The 17,501-nt window shown below is 47.2% G+C and overlaps 1 protein-coding gene across 1 annotated transcript in view; it reads right to left on the reverse strand.

Annotated features, from left to right (window-relative positions):
* The window catches only part of LOC311146515 (low-density lipoprotein receptor-related protein 8-like), a gene marked incomplete at both ends in the record, with an annotated part of 192,492 nt that overhangs the window by 113,356 nt on the left and 61,635 nt on the right, over positions 1 to 17,501 (reverse strand). The window contains one exon of the mRNA XM_084183032.1: positions 10,656 to 10,778. Within this exon, the coding sequence (XP_084039158.1) occupies positions 10,656 to 10,778 (123 nt within the window). The remainder of the gene's footprint in view (positions 1 to 10,655; positions 10,779 to 17,501) is intronic.

Here is a 17,501-nt window from a genome sequence, read left to right on the forward strand (position 1 = left end):
ATGTTATAAATTGATTTGCATTTTAATGAGGGAAATAAGTATTTGACCCCCTCTCAATCAGAAAGATTTGTGGCTCCCAGGTGTCTTTTATACAGGTAACGAGCTGAGATTAGGAGCACACTCTTAAAGGGAGTGCTCCTAATCTCAGCTTGTTACCTGTATAAAAGACACCTGTCCACAAAAGCAATCAATCAATCAGATTCCAAACTCTCCACCATGGCCAAGACCAAAGAGCTCTCCAAGGATGTCAGGGACAAGATTGTAGACCTACACAAGGCTGGAATGTGCTACAAGACCACCGGCAAGCAGCTTGGTGAGAAGGTGACAACAGTTGGTGCGATTATTCGCAAATGGAAGAAACACAAAAGAACTGTCAATCTCCCTCGGCCTGGGGCTCCATGCAAGATCTCACCTCGTGGAGTTGCAATGATCATGATAATGGTGAGGAATCAGCCCAGAACTACACGGGAGGATCTTGTCAATGATCTCAAGGCAGCTGGGACCATAGTCACCAAGAAAAAAAATTGTAACACACTACGCCGTGAAGGACTGAAATCCTGCAGCGCCCGCAAGGTCCCCCTGCTCAAGAAAGCACCTATACATGCCCATCTGAAGTTTGCCAATGAACATCTGAATGATTCAGAGGACAACTGGGTGAAAGTGTTGTGGTCAGATGAGACCAAAATCGAGCTCTTTTGAATCAACTCAACTCGACGTGTTTGGAGGAGGAGGAATGCTGCCTATGACCCCAAGAACACCATCCCCACCGTCAAACATGGAGGTGGAAACATTATGCTTTGGGGGTGTTTTTCTGCTAAGGGGACAGGACAACTTCACCGCATCAAAGGGACGATGGACGGGGCCATGTACCGTCAAATCTTGGGTGAGAACCTCCTTCCCTCAGCCAGGGCATTGAAAATGGGTCGTGGATGGGTATTCCAGCATGACAATGACCCAAAACACATGGCCAAGGCAACAAAGGAGTGGCTCAAGAAGAAGTACATTAAGGTCCTGGAGTGGCCTAGCCAGTCTCCAGACCTTAATCCCATAGAAAATCTGTGGAGGGAGCTGAACGTTCGAGTTGCCAAACGTCAGCCCCGAAACCTTAATGACTTGGAGAAGATCTGCAAAGAGGAGTGGGACAAAATCCCTCCTGAGATGTGTGCAAACCTGGTGGCCAACTACAAGAAACATCTGACCTCTGTGATTGCCAACAAGGGTTTTGCCACCAAGTACAAAGTCATGTTTTGCAGAGGGGTAAAATACTTATTTCCCTCATTAAAATGGAAATCAATTTATAACATTTTTGACATGCGTTTTTCTGGATTTGTCGTTGTTATTCTGTCTCTCACTGTTCAAATAAACCTACCATTAAAATTATAGACTGATCATTTCTTTGTCAGTGGGCAAACGTACAAAATCAGCAGGGGATCAAAAACTTTTTTCCCTCACTGTACATAATATGACATTTGAAATGTCTTTATTATTTTGGAACTTTTGTGAGTGTAATGTTTACTATTCATTTTTTATTGTTTATTTCACTTTTGTTTATTATCTATTTCACTTGCTTTGTCAATGTTAACATATGTTTCCCATGCCAATAACACCCTTAAATGGAATTGAAATTGAGAGAGAGAGAGAAACAAAAAAGAAAACAGCATGCCTCATACCTCATCAAGCTTCAGCGTAATTGGAGCGTGGTGGAAGGAGTGTACGCTGTACGTTAATTAGCATTAACATATGTAAAACAGAGGCTCCACTATCACTGACTGCAAACATACAGTAGGTCTCTGCCTGGCACCAACAGAAGAGAAATACAAACTTCAAACAAACACCGTCCCTGGGCTAAATATGTTGTGAATTACAGCACGTAGCGCCACTTTTTGGCATCTGGGCTACTGCTTGAAGTGTGGAGTTGTCATGACAACACTTTACAGTTTAAGGAATGAGCGTCACACAGGGCTAGCCATATTTGCAGCGCTAATTTGACGTTTTGTTATTGTCGAGACTTCTGAAACTTTTCTTTCACGTTAGATTTTTCAATTTCTAGTACATCAGAAGTTCGAGGTTTCTTACTAAATAGTGTTCTGAATTAATTCTCAAAGTTCTACAGAAAGTCCATCAAAATCAGTTCAGAGCATTCGCTAATAATGTGCTTCTGACACAACAGGTTGACGAGTTCAACAAGGAGATGAGAGAAACCTATTATTACGATGAAGAGACGTTCACCGTTGCGTAACAAACAGGTTTCCTGTCTCTCATGGTGCCTTTTGGTACAGTCCACAGAAACACAGCTGGCTCTCCAGTCGCCTCGCTTCCCCCACCATATTAATGCGACTGTGACCATGGGAGCCGCTCTCTGAGAGCCAGCTGTGATGATCTACTACCTTTTCAGGAAAAAGACATTCAGGACGTCCTAATTTGGACGCCATCATGTGGACTACAAGCCGAGTTAGAAATAGTGCATTTGCTCCATTCTCAACCTTGAGAGGAATGACATGTATGTCTCCATTTTGGAAGTGGAGTGGAAATGACTGAAAATGGCTGGTTCATGTACGGCTGTTTAACCAAGAGTAACAAGGCAACAGAAAACATGTCATCACCCACGAAGGATGCAGCGCCCCGCCTTGGGCCAATTAGTGACAATTATTCAAACTTATTCAAACTTATGTTGGGTGAATTAATGAGAGAGAGAAAAAGAAAAGATCAAGTCTTCTTAATTATCAACTGTTTCTGTTTGGAATTACAGCCTATAGACAGTCTACACATCATTTCAAAATGTTCACCTTTTGTGAATGGGCGGAGCTTATAGATCCTTATGGGAAACGTGTTTCTCATGAAGAGATGCATATATGTACAAAATGTCATGACAAACGAGACAGGAGATATGCTTGTTCAAAGTTTGGAATATCAGTTGATTACAATAGCGCCCCCTTGGGTCAATCAGTGACATTTTGTAAATGCCGGATCTCTATGGCAAGAAGCATCATTCACCCAAGTTCTGTTAAAATCGGGCCAGAGGTATCTGAGATATTGCATGTGACTAACTTAAGATGAAGGCAGATCCATAGTCGTCGTCCCCCCCCCACCCCCCACCCCCCGCCACCCCCAATCATCATCGTGGGGGACAATCATTTGCTGTACAGTAGCCATGGAAACCAAGTGTAATGGTTTAACCCTGCTGCCAATACAACATGAATCCATAAGTGATTCATATTAATTGAATGGAAAATGATATTATGTGAACATGAGTTGTAGGCCTCCTCTTGTACTACATGAGCATACATACAAGATTTAATCAACCGTATTGGTGTATTATTCCATTTAAATAGGCTTTTTAGTTTTTTTCCCGTGATCTCTATCTCCGCCCACACAGAGACAAAATTCCTCCCTTATTCATATTTAATTGGATTTCCAATGCAAACATGTTATCCTTCAGAGGTCCCTGTCTCTTTCTCTAACTCGCCCTCACACTAACTTTCTGAGGGTGACATTAACGTTGGCGACTTGTCGGCTGTTCTGTTCTTCATGCATTATTCATGAGATAACGACCCACACAACCTGATAAATCAGTAGAAAATGACGGGGGGGGGGAAATATACGATAACATTTGCTTTTTCCAACTCCCTTTCTGCTATGGTAAATGCACGAAAATTCCTTTTAAATAGCGAGCTCAATGACAGACTTTGTGTTCAACCAATCACAAGATCAAAACGTGAGTGGGTAGTATCAGGTTGTACTGGTCTCAGTCTTGACTCGGACTCGAACCCCTCTTCGTCTTGGTCTCAGTCTTGACTCGGACTCAAATAGCTCCAGTCCCGGTCTTGACTCGGACTGGAATAGCTGTGGTCTCGGTCTTGACTCAGACTTGAATACAGAGCATTCGGAAAGTATTCAGACCCCTTGACTTTTTCCACATTTTGTTACGTTACAACCTTATTCTAAAATTGATTAAATCATTTTCTCCCCCTCATCAATCTACACACAATATCCCATAATGACAAAGCAAAAACAGGTTTGTAGAAATCTCTGCAAATTTCTAAAAAACTGAAATATCACATTTACATAAGTATTCAGACCCTTTACTCAGTACTGTCATTTACAAAATAGCCTCCAACACTCTACTCAGCAAATTGGATGTAGTCTATCACAGTGCCATCCGTTTTGTCACCAAAGCCCCATATACTACCCACCATTGTGACCTGTACGCTCTTGTTGGCTGGCCCTCACTACATATTCGTTGCCAAACCCACTGGCTCCAGGTCATCTATAAATCACTGCTAGGCAAATCCCCGTCTTATCTTAGCTCATTGGTCACCATAGCAACACCCACCCGTAGTATGCGATCCAGCAGGTATATCTCACTGGTCATCCCCAATGCCAACACCTCCTTTGGCCGCCATTCCTTCCAATTCTCTGCTGCCAATGACTGGAACGAACTGCAAAAATCTCTGAAGCTGGAGACTCTTATCTCCCTCACTAACTTTAAGCGTCAGTTGTCAGAGCAGCTTATCGATCACTGCACCTGTACACAGCCATTCTGAAATTAGCCCACCAAACTACCTCATCCCCATATTGTTATTTATTTTGCTAATTTGCACCCCAGTATCTCTATTTGCACATCATCTTCTGCACATCTATCATTCCAGTGTTAATACGAAATTTTAACTATTATGGCGTATTTATTGCCTTCCCTCCATAACTTACTACATTCGCACACACTGTATATATATTTTCTGTTGTATTTTTGACTTTATGTTTTGTTTACCCCATATGTAACTCTGTGTTGTTGTTTTTATCGCACTGCTTTGCTTTATCTTGGCCAGGTCGCAGTTGTAAATGAGAACTTGTTCTCAACTGGCTTACCTGGTTAAATAAAGGTTAAATAAATAAAATAAAATAAACTTTGTTGAAGCACCTTTGGCAGCAATTACAGCCTCAAGTCTTCTTGGGTATGACGCTACAAGCTTGGCAAACCTGTATTTGGGGAGTTTCTCCCATTCTTCTCTGCAGATCCTCTCAAGCTCTGTCAGGTTGGTTGGGGAGCGTCGCTGCACAGCTATTTACAGGTCTCTCCAGAGATGTTCAATCGGGTTCAAGTCCAGGCTTTGGCTGGGCCACTCAAGGACATTCAGAGACTTGTCCCGAAGCCACTCCTGCGTTGTCTTGGCTGTGTGTTTAGGGTCGTTGTCCTGTTGGAAGGTGAACCTTTGCCCCAGCCTGAGGTCCTGAGCGCTCTGGAGCAGGTTTTCATCAAGGATCTCTCTGTACTTTGCTCCGCTCATCTTTCCCTCGATCCTGACTAGTCTCCCAGTCCCTGCCGCTGAAAAATATCCCCACAGCATTATGCTGCCACCACCATGCTTCACCGTAGGGATGGTGCCAGGTTTCCTCCAGATGTGACGCTTGGCATTCAGGCCAAAGAGTTCAATCTTGGTTTCATCAGACCAGAGAATCTTGTTTCTCATGGTCTGAGAGTCCTTTAGGTGCCTTTTGGCAAACTCCAAGCAGGCTGTCATGTGCCTTTTACTGAGGAGTGGCTGCCGTCTGGCCACTCTACCATAATGGCCTGATTGGTGGAGTGCTGCAGAGATGGTTGTCCTTCTGGAAGGTTCTCCCATCTCCACAGAGGAACTCTGAAGCTCTGTAAGAGTGACCATCAGGTTCTTGGTCACCTCCTTGACCAAGGCCCTTCTCCCCCGATTGCTCTGCTTGGCCGGGCAGCCAGCTCTAGGAAGAGTCTTGGTGGTTCCAAACTTCTTCCATTTAAGAAAGATGGAGGCCACTGTGTTCTTGGGGACCTTCAATGCTGCAGAAATGTTCTGGTACCCTTCCCCAGATCTGTGCCTCGACACAATCCTGTGTCGTGACTTCTTTAACATGAATCTGAAGACTGTTATCTCTAATTAACTAACTATGTTTAATTGTTACCCGACTAAATTAATCATGTAACAATTAACTCATTAGTATCTGGGGCACCACGAGAGCGGTTCTTTCAAGAGTTACCATCTCCCGAATTAAACTCTAAAAAGTATTTACCGATCACAACTATAAACAGTCAACTCATTAATCATAACCTCGTATCATATCATCATTCTGAAAGTCGTATCCTCCTTGCATCTGCAAAAACCAGAGCCTTACTTACGATTCAGTAGTACAAAAATTGGTTTAATTATTTATTTACTAGCTAATTAAATGGGAACACAGGATAAACATACACACTCTGCACCGGTTATTGACTGGAGAAAACAGGTCCCTAGCGGAATGACAACAACATGGCTTGTTAAAGAGAAGAGATGGAGAGGAAGAAAGAGAGGGAGAGAGACACTTATCCTTGATACATTCAGAAACTACTCTCACCTACAGTAATTACATACTTGGCACACAAACCGCCACCCGCTTTGAGTAAGAAATCATGAATGTATTTACGTGAAATGTCTTAGTTCGCCGGGCATCTCTCGGTGAAACGGGCCGCCCTGGAAAGGGAGTTGGGCCTTCTCGCGGCACGCTTGTAAGGCTCTGATTGTCAAAACAGGTTCCAACAAGTCTTCTACTGTTGTTCTCTTCTTCTTAGTTGTCCGGTCTCCGATGACTTGTTGTGTAGTCCTGAACAGAACTACAGAGTTGATTTTCCTTCCATTCACTCTTGAAGCTGCTTCTTTGAAGATAGGCTAGCCAGCCGTATCGATGGTTCCCAGTAGGGTAATGGGCGTAGCGTAACAGGATGGCTTGAGCAGAGTAATAGGATGGTCCTACTTAAATTCGCTTTCGAAGATACTTTACTTAGGACAGCTAATCAGCCGTACCAGTGACTGTCCGGGAGGTGAGTTTTCCTTCTTTCCTTCTCATTTTAAACGTGTAGCTGCCGCTTTCACGTTTTCTGGTCTGATATGTTAATTCGTAACCCATCCTTTTATACACTCTGCTCGAAAGGGGGCGGTTCCGTCAGGCTGACACGCTTTCTGACCTCACATTGGATAGTGACTACTAATTGTGCCAAGTTATGAAAAACAATTCTCATATAAGTTCTCAAATCACATCCCTCTCTTAACAAAAACACTTTCATCATGTTTCATATTACATGCACAAGGTATAGGATGGAAACTTCGTACATGTAGTGGGTATACTTTCCAAGTTACAGTATTTCCTTTATAACATTTTTAATGACATCACAAAATAACAAACAGAATGACCTTAGTGTCCAACAGATCGCCTCCGACTATTCCCCACATTCTATGTTAGAAATATTGTTCCAGTATTCGGTTTTGAACGTGTTAAAAGTTTCAGCGGGAAAAAGTATGTTGGAACAAAGTCATTCCTTTGTGGGATCTTGAAATGGAGAGCCTGGCCTTCTTTGTTGATTTACAACTGTTAACCCCCCTCTACGGGTGAGAGGGGGTCTGATTTAAGTTATTCATTGCAAACCTGATCTGACCTATTTGAATTCTCATGGACAGTCATGACACCTGTCTCGGAGCTCTACGGACAATTCCTTCGACCTCATGGCTTGGTTTTTGCTCTGACATGCACTGTCAACTGTGGGACCTTATATAGACAGGTATGTGCCTTTCCAAATCATGTCCAATCAATTGAATTAACCATAGGTGGACTCCAATGAAGTTGTAGAAACATCTCAAGGATGATCAATGGAAACAATTTCGAGACTCATTGCAAAGGGTTTGAATACTTATGTAAATAAGGTTTTTCTGTTTTTTTATTTTAATAAATTTACAGATATTTCTAAAAACCTGTTTTCATTTTGTCATGATGGGGTATAATGTGTAGATTGATGAGGACAATTTTTTATTTAATCCATTTAAGAATAAGGCTGTAAGTAAACGGAAAAAGTAAAGGGGTCTGAATACTTTCCGAACCAGGCTACACCTCTAAGAGCTTGGCAGTGATCAGGCTACACCTCTAAGAGCTTGGCAGTGATCAGGCTACACCTCTAAGAGCTTGGCAGTGACCAGGCTACACCTCTAAGAGCTTGGCAGTGATCAGGCTACACCTCTAAGAGCTTGGCAGTGATCAGGCTACACCTCTAAGGGCTTGGCAGTGATCAGGCTACACCTCTAAGAGCTTGGCAGTGATCAGGCTACACCTCTAAGAGCTTGGCAGTGATCAGGCTACACCTCTAAGAGCTTGGCAGTGACCAGGCTACACCTCTAAGAGCTTGGCAGTGATCAGGCTACACCTCTAAGAGCTTGGCAGTGACCAGGCTACACCTCTAAGAGCTTGGCAGTGATCAGGCTACACCTCTAAGAGCTTGGCAGTGATCAGGCTACACCTCTAAGAGCTTGGCAGTGATCAGGCTACACCTCTAAGAGCTTGGCAGTGATCAGGCTACACCTCTAAGAGCTTGGCAGTGATCAGGCTACACCTCTAAGAGCTTGGCAGTGATCAGGCTACACCTCTAAGAGCTTTGCAGTGATCAGGCTACACCTCTAAGAGCTTGGCAGTGATCAGGCTACACCTCTAAGAGCTTGGCAGTGATCAGGCTACACCTCTAAGAGCTTGGCAGTGATCAGGCTACACCTCTAAGAGCTTGGCAGTGATCAGGCTACACCTCTAAGGGCTTGGCAGTGATCAGGCTACACCTCTAAGAGCTTGGCAGTGATCAGGCTACACCTCTACGAGCTTGGCAGTGATCAGGCTACACCTCTAAGAGCTTGGCAGTGATCAGGCTACACCTTTAAGAGCTTGGCAGTGATCAGGTTACACCTCTAAGAGCTTGGCAGTGATCAGGCTACACCTCTAAGAGCTTGGCAGTGATCAGGCTACACCTCTAAGAGCTTGGCAGTGATCAGGCTACACCTCTAAGAGCTTGGCAGTGACCAGGCTACACCTCTAAGAGCTTGGCAGTGATCAGGCTACACCTCTAAGAGCTTGGCAGTGATCAGGCTACACCTCTAAGAGCTTGGCAGTGATCAGGCTACACCCCTAAGAGCTTGGCAGTGACCAGGCTACACCTCTAAGAGCTTGGCAGTGATCAGGCTACACCTCTAAGAGCTTGGCAGTGATCAGACTACACCTCTAAGAGCTTGGCAGTGATCAGGCTACACCTCTAAGAGCTTGGCAGTGATCAGGCTACACCTTTAAGAGCTTGGCAGTGATCAGGCTACACCTCTAAGAGCTTGGCAGTGATCAGGCTACACCTCTAAGAGATTGGCAGTGATCAGGCTACACCTCTAAGAGCTTGGCAGTGACCAGGCTACACATCTAAGAGCTTGGCAGTGACCAGGCTACACCTCTAAGAGCTTGGCAGTGACCAGGCTACACCTCTAAGAGCTTGGCAGTGACCAGGCTACACCTCTAAGAGCTTGGCAGTGATCAGGCTACACCTCTAAGAGCTTGGCAGTGATCAGGCTACACCTCTAAGAGCTTGGCAGTGATCAGGCTACACCTCTAAGAGCTTGGCAGTGACCAGGCTACACCTCTAAGAGCTTGGCAGTGATCAGGCTACACCTCTAAGAGCTTGGCAGTGATCAGGCTACACCTCTAAGAGCTTGGCAGTGATCAGGCTACACCTCTAAGAGCTTGGCAGTGACCAGGCTACACCTCTAAGAGCTTGGCAGTGATCAGGCTACACCTCTAAGAGCTTGGCAGTGATCAGGCTACACCTCTAAGAGCTTGGCAGTGATCAGGCTACACCTCTAAGAGCTTGGCAGTGACCAGGCTACACCTCTAAGAGCTTGGCAGTGATCAGGCTACACCTCTAAGAGCTTGGCAGTGATCAGGCTACACCTCTAAGGGCTTGGCAGTGATCAGGCTACACCTCTAAGAGCTTGGCAGTGATCAGGCTACACCTCTAAGAGCTTGGCAGTGATCAGGCTACACCTCTAAGAGCTTGGCAGTGACCAGGCTACACCTCTAAGAGCTTGGCAGTGATCAGGCTACACCTCTAAGAGCTTGGCAGTGACCAGGCTACACCTCTAAGGGCTTGGCAGTGATCAGGCTACACCTCTAAGAGCTTGGCAGTGATCAGGCTACACCTCCTGCCTCTCTCCAACATCAGACGCTGGTCTAGTGGGGAAGTGTGTGGGCGAGGCGAAGCGAGCCGAGGCGAGGGCCCGTGCTGGAGGCTTGAGTGAGAGGCGGCTGAACCGGTGCCCAAGTGGAGCAGCAGGGGCTATTACAAACGCTGGGTCTTGGCTTCAAAAGCCTAATTAGATGCTGTCTGGCTGGCTGGCACATAGGAGCGGAGAGAAGCGGAGCTGCATAATATTCAGATAGGGTGTGAGTGTGAAGAATCGAGCTGTAATTAATCTGCCTTTTAGCCTTTCTAGTGCAGAGGTCTGATGATCAGGTACCGCAGTTGGTTAGGACTTTTAATATGCTCTCTGGACCTATTGATGCTGGGACTATGAATCATACTTTGGTACCAATATCTCTGGGAATTTTTTGAGAGCATCAATCTGATGAGCTTCCAAGAAACAGTAAAATAGGAGCAGAGTGAGGTAGAGGGATAGCGCAGAGAGAAAGAGAAGTCAGGGTAAATGCAGTGTCACTGAATAGGTACATAGATGGTAAGGTGACCATGTAAGGGTGGTTGGATGGTGGTGACCATTGATGGGTGGTTGAGTTGGGTGAGTGGTTAGGTGACTGTGAATGGGGAAAACATTGGAGTTGAGTATACCGAGTCAGCTCTGACTTACTGCAGGTGGCGTCTGCCTCATCCGAGCCGTCGGGACACTCTGGTTCCCCGTCACAGCGCCAGCGGCCTGGTACACACTGGCCGTTGGCACAGGCAAACTCTGCCGGGGCACACGTCTTCCTAGCTGCTCAGCGAGAGAGATGGATGGTGAGAAGGACGGAGAGAGGGAGAGAAGAGCGGGATAGAGAGAGAGAGAGAGAGAGAGAGAGAGAGAGAGAGAGAGAGAGAGAGAGAGAGAGAGAGAGAGAGAGAGAGAGAGAGAGAGAGAGAGAGAGAGAGAGAGAGAGAGAGAGAGAGAGAGAGAGAGAGAGAGAGAGAGAGAGAGAGAGAGAGAGAGAGAGAGAGAGAATGAATGAAAGAGAGAGAGAGATGGTGAGAAGGAGAGAGATGTTGAGAAGAAGCGAGAGAGATGGTGAGAGAGAGAGAGAGAGAGAGAGAGAGAGAGAGAGAGAGAGAGAGAGAGAGAGAGAGATGGTGAGAGAGAGAGAGAGAGAGATGGTGAGAGAGAGAGATAAAGAGAGAGAGAGATGGTGAGAAAGAGAGAGAGAGATGGTGAGAAAGAGAGAGAAAGAGATGGTGAAAAGGAGAGAGAGAAAGAAAGAGAGAGAGGTGAGAAGGAGTGAGATGTTGAGAAGGAGCGAGAGAGATGGTGAGAGAGAGAGAGAGATGGTGAGCGAGAGAGAGAGAGAAGAGAGAGATAAAGAGAGAGAGAGAGATGGTGAGAAAGAGAGAGAGAGAGAGAGAAAGAGAGAGAGAGAAAGAGATGGTGAAAAGGAGAGAGAGAAAGAAAGAGAGAGAGATGGTGAGATGGAGTGAGATGTTGAGAAGGAGAGAGAGAGAGAGAGAGAGAGAGAGAGAGAGAGAGAGAGAGAGAGAGAGAGAGGAGAGAGAGAGAGAGAGAGAGAGAGAGAGAGAGAGAGAGAGAGAGAGAGAGATGTTGAGAAGGAGAGAAGGAGAGAGATGTTGAGAAGGATAGAGAGAGAGAGGGGGATGGCGAGAAGGAGAGAGAGAGACGTTGAGAAGGAGAGAGCGAGAGAGAAAGAAAGAGGTAGAGAAAAAACAAGAGAGCGGGAGAAAGAGAGAAAAACAGAAGTTTAATCTACAATTCACCTCATTAATTAGTCACATTCTATGCAGTGATTAAAGCTAGGGCTGGCACAATTACCATATAACCGTGTAAGCGACAGTTATGGAAAAACATTTTTTTTGGTGTCAAACGAACTGAAGACGGGACAGCTGGGCATTCGTGCGGTTCATTCCGTTTCTGCGGTAACGTGGACTATTAACAACGTGATGTTGCTCCTTGCTGAAACAAGCAAGGTGTTGCAGCAATGCCTAGGCCACGCCCCCTCCCTGCAGCAGCAGCACACATAGAAATAAAATGAATAGAACAGGCTTAGAACCTCTTACCATGGCAATTTGACTGGGAAACTCATGGGTACACTCACAACGGTTGCCTGGTATTCTGATGCAATAATTTCCATAGTAATGTATAATGTTAATTCAAATGATGTTAACTGTTGTGGCTCATGCAAATAATGTATTTTTTGTAATGTCAGTTGAGTTGAATCAACAAATCACAGCACATATAGATGGGTACACTTCCTGCTTCTACTTCCTGCTTCCACATATTATGCCATTATTGACTTGAATGGGGGGCACCCGTTCTATTCATGCTATTTCTATGGCAGCCATGCAGTCAGGAGCAAAGGACAAGAGAAAATGTGCATCAAAAATATACACTACCATTCAAAAGTTTGGGGTCACTTAGAAATGTCCTTGTTTTCCATGAAAACATACATGAAATTCGTTAGAATAGGAAATATAGCAAAATGCATAGGAAATGTAGTCATTGACAAGGTTAGAAATAATGATTTTTAATAGAAATAATAATTGTGTCCTTCAAACTTTGCTTTCGTCAAAGAATCCTCCATATGCAGCAATTACAGCCTTGCAGACCATTGGCATTCTAGTTATCTGAAGAGATTTCACCCCATGCTTCCTGAAGCACCTCCCACAAATTGGATTGGCTTGATGGGCACGTCTTACATACCATACAAGCTGCTCCCACAACAGCTCAATAGGGTTGCGATCCGGTGACTGTGCTGGCCACTCCATTATAGACAGAATACCAGCTGACTGCTTCTTTCCTAAATAGTTATTGCATAGTTTGGAGCTGTGCTTTGGGTCATTGTTCTGTTGTAGGAGGAAATTGGCTCCAATCAAGCGCCGTCCACAGGGTATGGCATGACGTTGCAAAATGGAGTGATAGCCTTCCTTCTTCAAGATCCTTTTTACCCTGTACAAATCTCCCACTTTACCACCACCAAAGCACCCCAGACCATCACATTGCCTCCACCATGCTTGACAGATGGCATCAAGCACTCCTCCAGCATATTTTCATTTGGTCTGCGTCTAACAAATGTTCTTCTTTGTGATCCAAACACCTCAAACTTTGATTTGTCTGTCCATAACACTTTTTTCCAATCTTCCTCTGTCCAGTGTCTGTGTTCTTTTGCCCATCTTTTATTTTGATTGGCCAGTCTGAGATATGGCTTTTTCTTTGCAACTCTGCCTAGAAGGGCAGCATCCCGGAGTCACCTCTTCACTGTTGACGTTGAGACTGGTGTTTTGCGGGTACTATTTAATGAAGCTGCCAGTTGAGGACCTGTGAGGCGTCTGTTTCTCAAACTAGACACTCTAATGTACACTGCTCAAAAAATAAAGGGAACACTAAAATAACACATCCTAGATCTGAATGAATGAAATAATCTCATTAAATACTTTTTTCTTTACATAGTTGAATGTGCTGACAACAAAATCACACAAAAATGATCAATGGAAATCAAATTTATCAACCCATGGAGGTCTGGATTTGGAGTCACCCTCAAAATTAAAGTGGCTGATCCAACTTTGATGTAATGTCCTTAAAACTGTCACGCTCGTCGAACAGAGAGGACCAAGGCGCAGCGTTGCGGGTGAACATATTATATTTATTCAACTGATCACACGATCAAAACAAAGAACGAAACGTGAAGTCCTTCGATACACAACCAAAAGGAACAAGAAACCACAAAACACAAAGTGCAAGACAAACAGTTAAATATGGCTCCCAATCAGAGACACCCAGCTGACACTCGTTGCCTCTGATTGGGAGTCACTCAGACCAACATAGAAAATTAAACATAGACTTACACACCCTGGCTCAACATAACATAGTCCCCAGAGCCAGGGCGTGACAGTACCCCCCCCCAAAGGCGCGGACTCCGGCCGCGCCAAACAACCACAACAGGGGAGGGACCGGGTGGGCACTCCGCCTCGGCGGCGGATCCGGCTCCGGACATGACCCAGGCACGGGTTGTGCTGGACTGACGACGCACACCCCTGGCTTGATGCGTGGAGGAGGAACGGGCCGGACCGGGCTGACGAAGCGCACCCCTGACTTGGTGCGGGGAGCAGGAATGAGCCGGACCGGGCTGACGACGCGCACCACTGACCCGGTGCGGGGAGCTTGGACGGGCCGGACCGGGCTGGCGACGCGCACCACAGACTTGGTGCGGAGAGCAGGAACGGGCCGGACAGGGCTGACGACGCACACCACTGGCTTGGTGCGGGAAGCTTGGATGGGCCGGACTGGGCTGGCGACGCGCACCACAGACTTGGTGCGGAGAGCAGGAACGGGCCGTGCCGGACTGACGACGCACACCACTGGCTTGGTGCGGGAAGCTTGGATGGGCCGGACTGGGCTGGCGACGCGCACCACAGACTTGGTGCGGAGAGCAGGAACGGGCCGGGCTGGGCTGTCGACGCACACCGTAGGCTTTGTGCGTGGAGCAGGGACAGGCCGGGCTGGGCTGTCGACGCACACCACTGACTTGGTGGGAATGGCAGGAACAGGCCGGGCTGGGCTGACGACGCGCACCACTGACTTGGTGGGAATGGCAGGAACAGGCCGGGCCGGGCTGACGACGCACACCGTAGGCTTTGTGCGTGGAGCAGGGACAGGCCGGGCTGGGCTGTCGACGCACACCACTGACTTGGTGGGAATGGCAGGAACAGGCCGGGCTGGGCTGACGACGCGCACCACTGACTTGGTGGGAATGGCAGGAACAGGCCGGGCCGGGCTGACGACGCGCACCACTGACTTGGTGGGAATGGCAGGAACAGGCCGGACCGTACTGGGGACACACACCACTGGCCCCACGCAGGGATCAGGAACGGGCCGGACCGGACTGGTAACACACCCCAGTACCTCTCGCCGTGCCTCCACACTTTCCCTCTCCTCTGTGCCCAGTGGCCCCCCTAACCTGGCGGCCTTCTCTGCCAACGCTTTGCACCGCTCTAACCCGTACACCTGCTGGCCCGACGTCGTGAGCCCCCCCCTAAAAATTTCCTGGGGGTCTCTCCTCCCTCTTGCCAGACTCGCAATCATCTCCTCCCACGTCCATCCTCTCTCCTCGTCACGCTGCTTGATCCAGTCGAGGTTGCCACGGAGATCTGCCAGCGATGGCTCCAGAACACGCTGCTTGATCTGGTTAAGGTGGTTTCTTCTGTCACGCTCGTCGAACAGAGAGGACCAAGGCGCAGCGTTGCGGGTGAACATATTATATTTATTCAACTGATCACACGATCAAAACAAAGAACGAAACGTGAAGTCCTTCGATACACAACCAAAAGGAACAAGAAACCACAAAACACAAAGTGCAAGACAAACAGTTAAATATGGCTCCCAATCAGAGACACCCAGCTGACACTTGTTGCCTCTGATTGGGAGTCACTCAGACCAACATAGAAAATTAAACATAGACTTACACACCCTGGCTCAACATAACATAGTCCCCAGAGCCAGGGCGTGACAAAAACAAGTCAAAATGAGGCTCAGTAGTGTGTGTGGCCTCCACGTGCCTGTATGACCTCCCTACAACGCCTGGGCATGCTCCTGATGAGGTGGCGGATGGTCTCCTGAGGGATCTCCTCCCAGACCTGGACTAAAGCATCCGCCAACTCCTGGACAGTCTGTGATGCAACGTGGCATTGGTGGATGGAGCGAGACATGATGTCCCAGATGTGCTCAATTGGATTCAGGTCTGGGGAACGGGCGGGCCAGTCCATAGCATCAATGCCTTCCTCTTGCAGGAACTGCTGACACACTCCAGCCACATGAGGTCTAGCATTGTCTTGCATTAGGAGGAACCCAGGGCCAACCGCACCAGCATATGGTCTCACAAGGGGTCTGAGGATCTCATCTCTGTACCTAATGGCAGTCAGGCTACCTCTGGCGAGCACATGGAGGGCTGTGCGGCCCCCCAAAGAAATGCCACCCCACACCATGATTGACCCACCGCCAAACCGGTCATGCTAGAGGATGTTGCAGGCAGCAGAACGTTCTCCACGGCGTCTCCAGACTCTGTCACGTCTGTCACATGTGCTCAGTGTGAACCTGCTTTCATCTGTGAAGAGCACAGGGCGCCAGTGGCGAATTTGCCAATCTTGGTGATCTCTGGCAAATGCCAAACGTCCTGCACGGTGTTGGGCTGTAAGCACAACCCCCACCTGTGGACGTCGGGCCCTCATACCACCCTCATGGAGTCTGTTTCTGACCGTTTGAGCAGACACATGCACATTTGTGGCCTGCTGGAGGTCATTTTGCAGGGCTCTGGCAGTGCTCCTCCTGCTCCTCCTTGCACAAAGGCGGAGGTAGCAGTCCTGCTGCTGGGTTGTTGCCCTCCTACGGCCTCCTCCACGTCTCCTGATGTACTGGCCTGTCTCCTGGTAGCGCCTCCATGCTCTGGACACTACGCTGACAGACACAGCAAACCTTCTTGCCACAGCTCGCGTTGATGTGCCATCCTGGATGAGCTGCACTACCTGAGCCACTTGTGTGGATTGTAGACTCCGTCTCATGCTACCACTAGAGTGAAAGCACCGCCAGCATTCAAAAGTGACCAAAACATCAGCCAGGAAGCATAGGAACTGAGAAGTGGTCTGTGGTCACCACCTGCAAAACCAGTCCTTTATTGGGGGTGTCTTGCTAATTACCTATAATTTCCACCTGTTGTCCATTCCATTTGCACAACAGCATGTGAAATGTATTGTCAATCAGTGTTGCTTCCTAAGTGGACAGTTTGATTTCACAGAAGTGTGATTGACTTGGAGTTACATTGTGTTGTTTAAGTGTTCCCTTTATTTTTTTGAGCAGTGTATTTGTCCTCTTGCTCAGTTGTGCACCGGGGCCTCCCACTCCTCTTTCTATTCTGGTTAGAGCCAGTTTAGAGACTCGAAATTGAGCTCAGGTGCATCCTGTTTTCATTGATCATCCTTGAGATGTGGTCCTCTGTAGCTCAGCTGGTAGAGCACGGCGCTTGTAACGCCAAGGTAGTGGGTTCGATCCCCGGGACCACCCATACACAAAAAAAAAATATGTATGCACGCATGACTGTAAGTCGCTTTGGATAAAAGCGTCTGCTAAATGGCATATTATATTATTATTATATTATTACAACTTGATTGAAGTCCACCTGTGGTAAATTCAATTGATTGGACATGATTTGGAAAGGCACACACATGTCTACATAAGGTCCCACAGTTGACAGTGCATGTCAGAGCAGAAACCAAGCCATGAGGTCGAAGGAATTGTCTGTTGAGCTCCGAGACAGGATTGTGTCGAGGCACAGATCTGGGGAAGGGGACCAAAACATTTCTGCAGCATTGAAGGTCCCCAAGAACACAGTGGTCTCCATCATTCTTAAATGGAAGAAGTTTGGAACCACCAAGACTCTTCCTAGAGCTGGCCGCCCGTCCAAACTGAGCAACCGCCACTCATACACCAAGCCCCTCCCCCCACCAG

This window comes from Coregonus lavaretus, assembly GCF_964263955.1.
Source record: "Coregonus lavaretus genome assembly, chromosome: 19".
NCBI classification, from domain to species: domain Eukaryota; kingdom Metazoa; phylum Chordata; class Actinopteri; order Salmoniformes; family Salmonidae; genus Coregonus; species Coregonus lavaretus.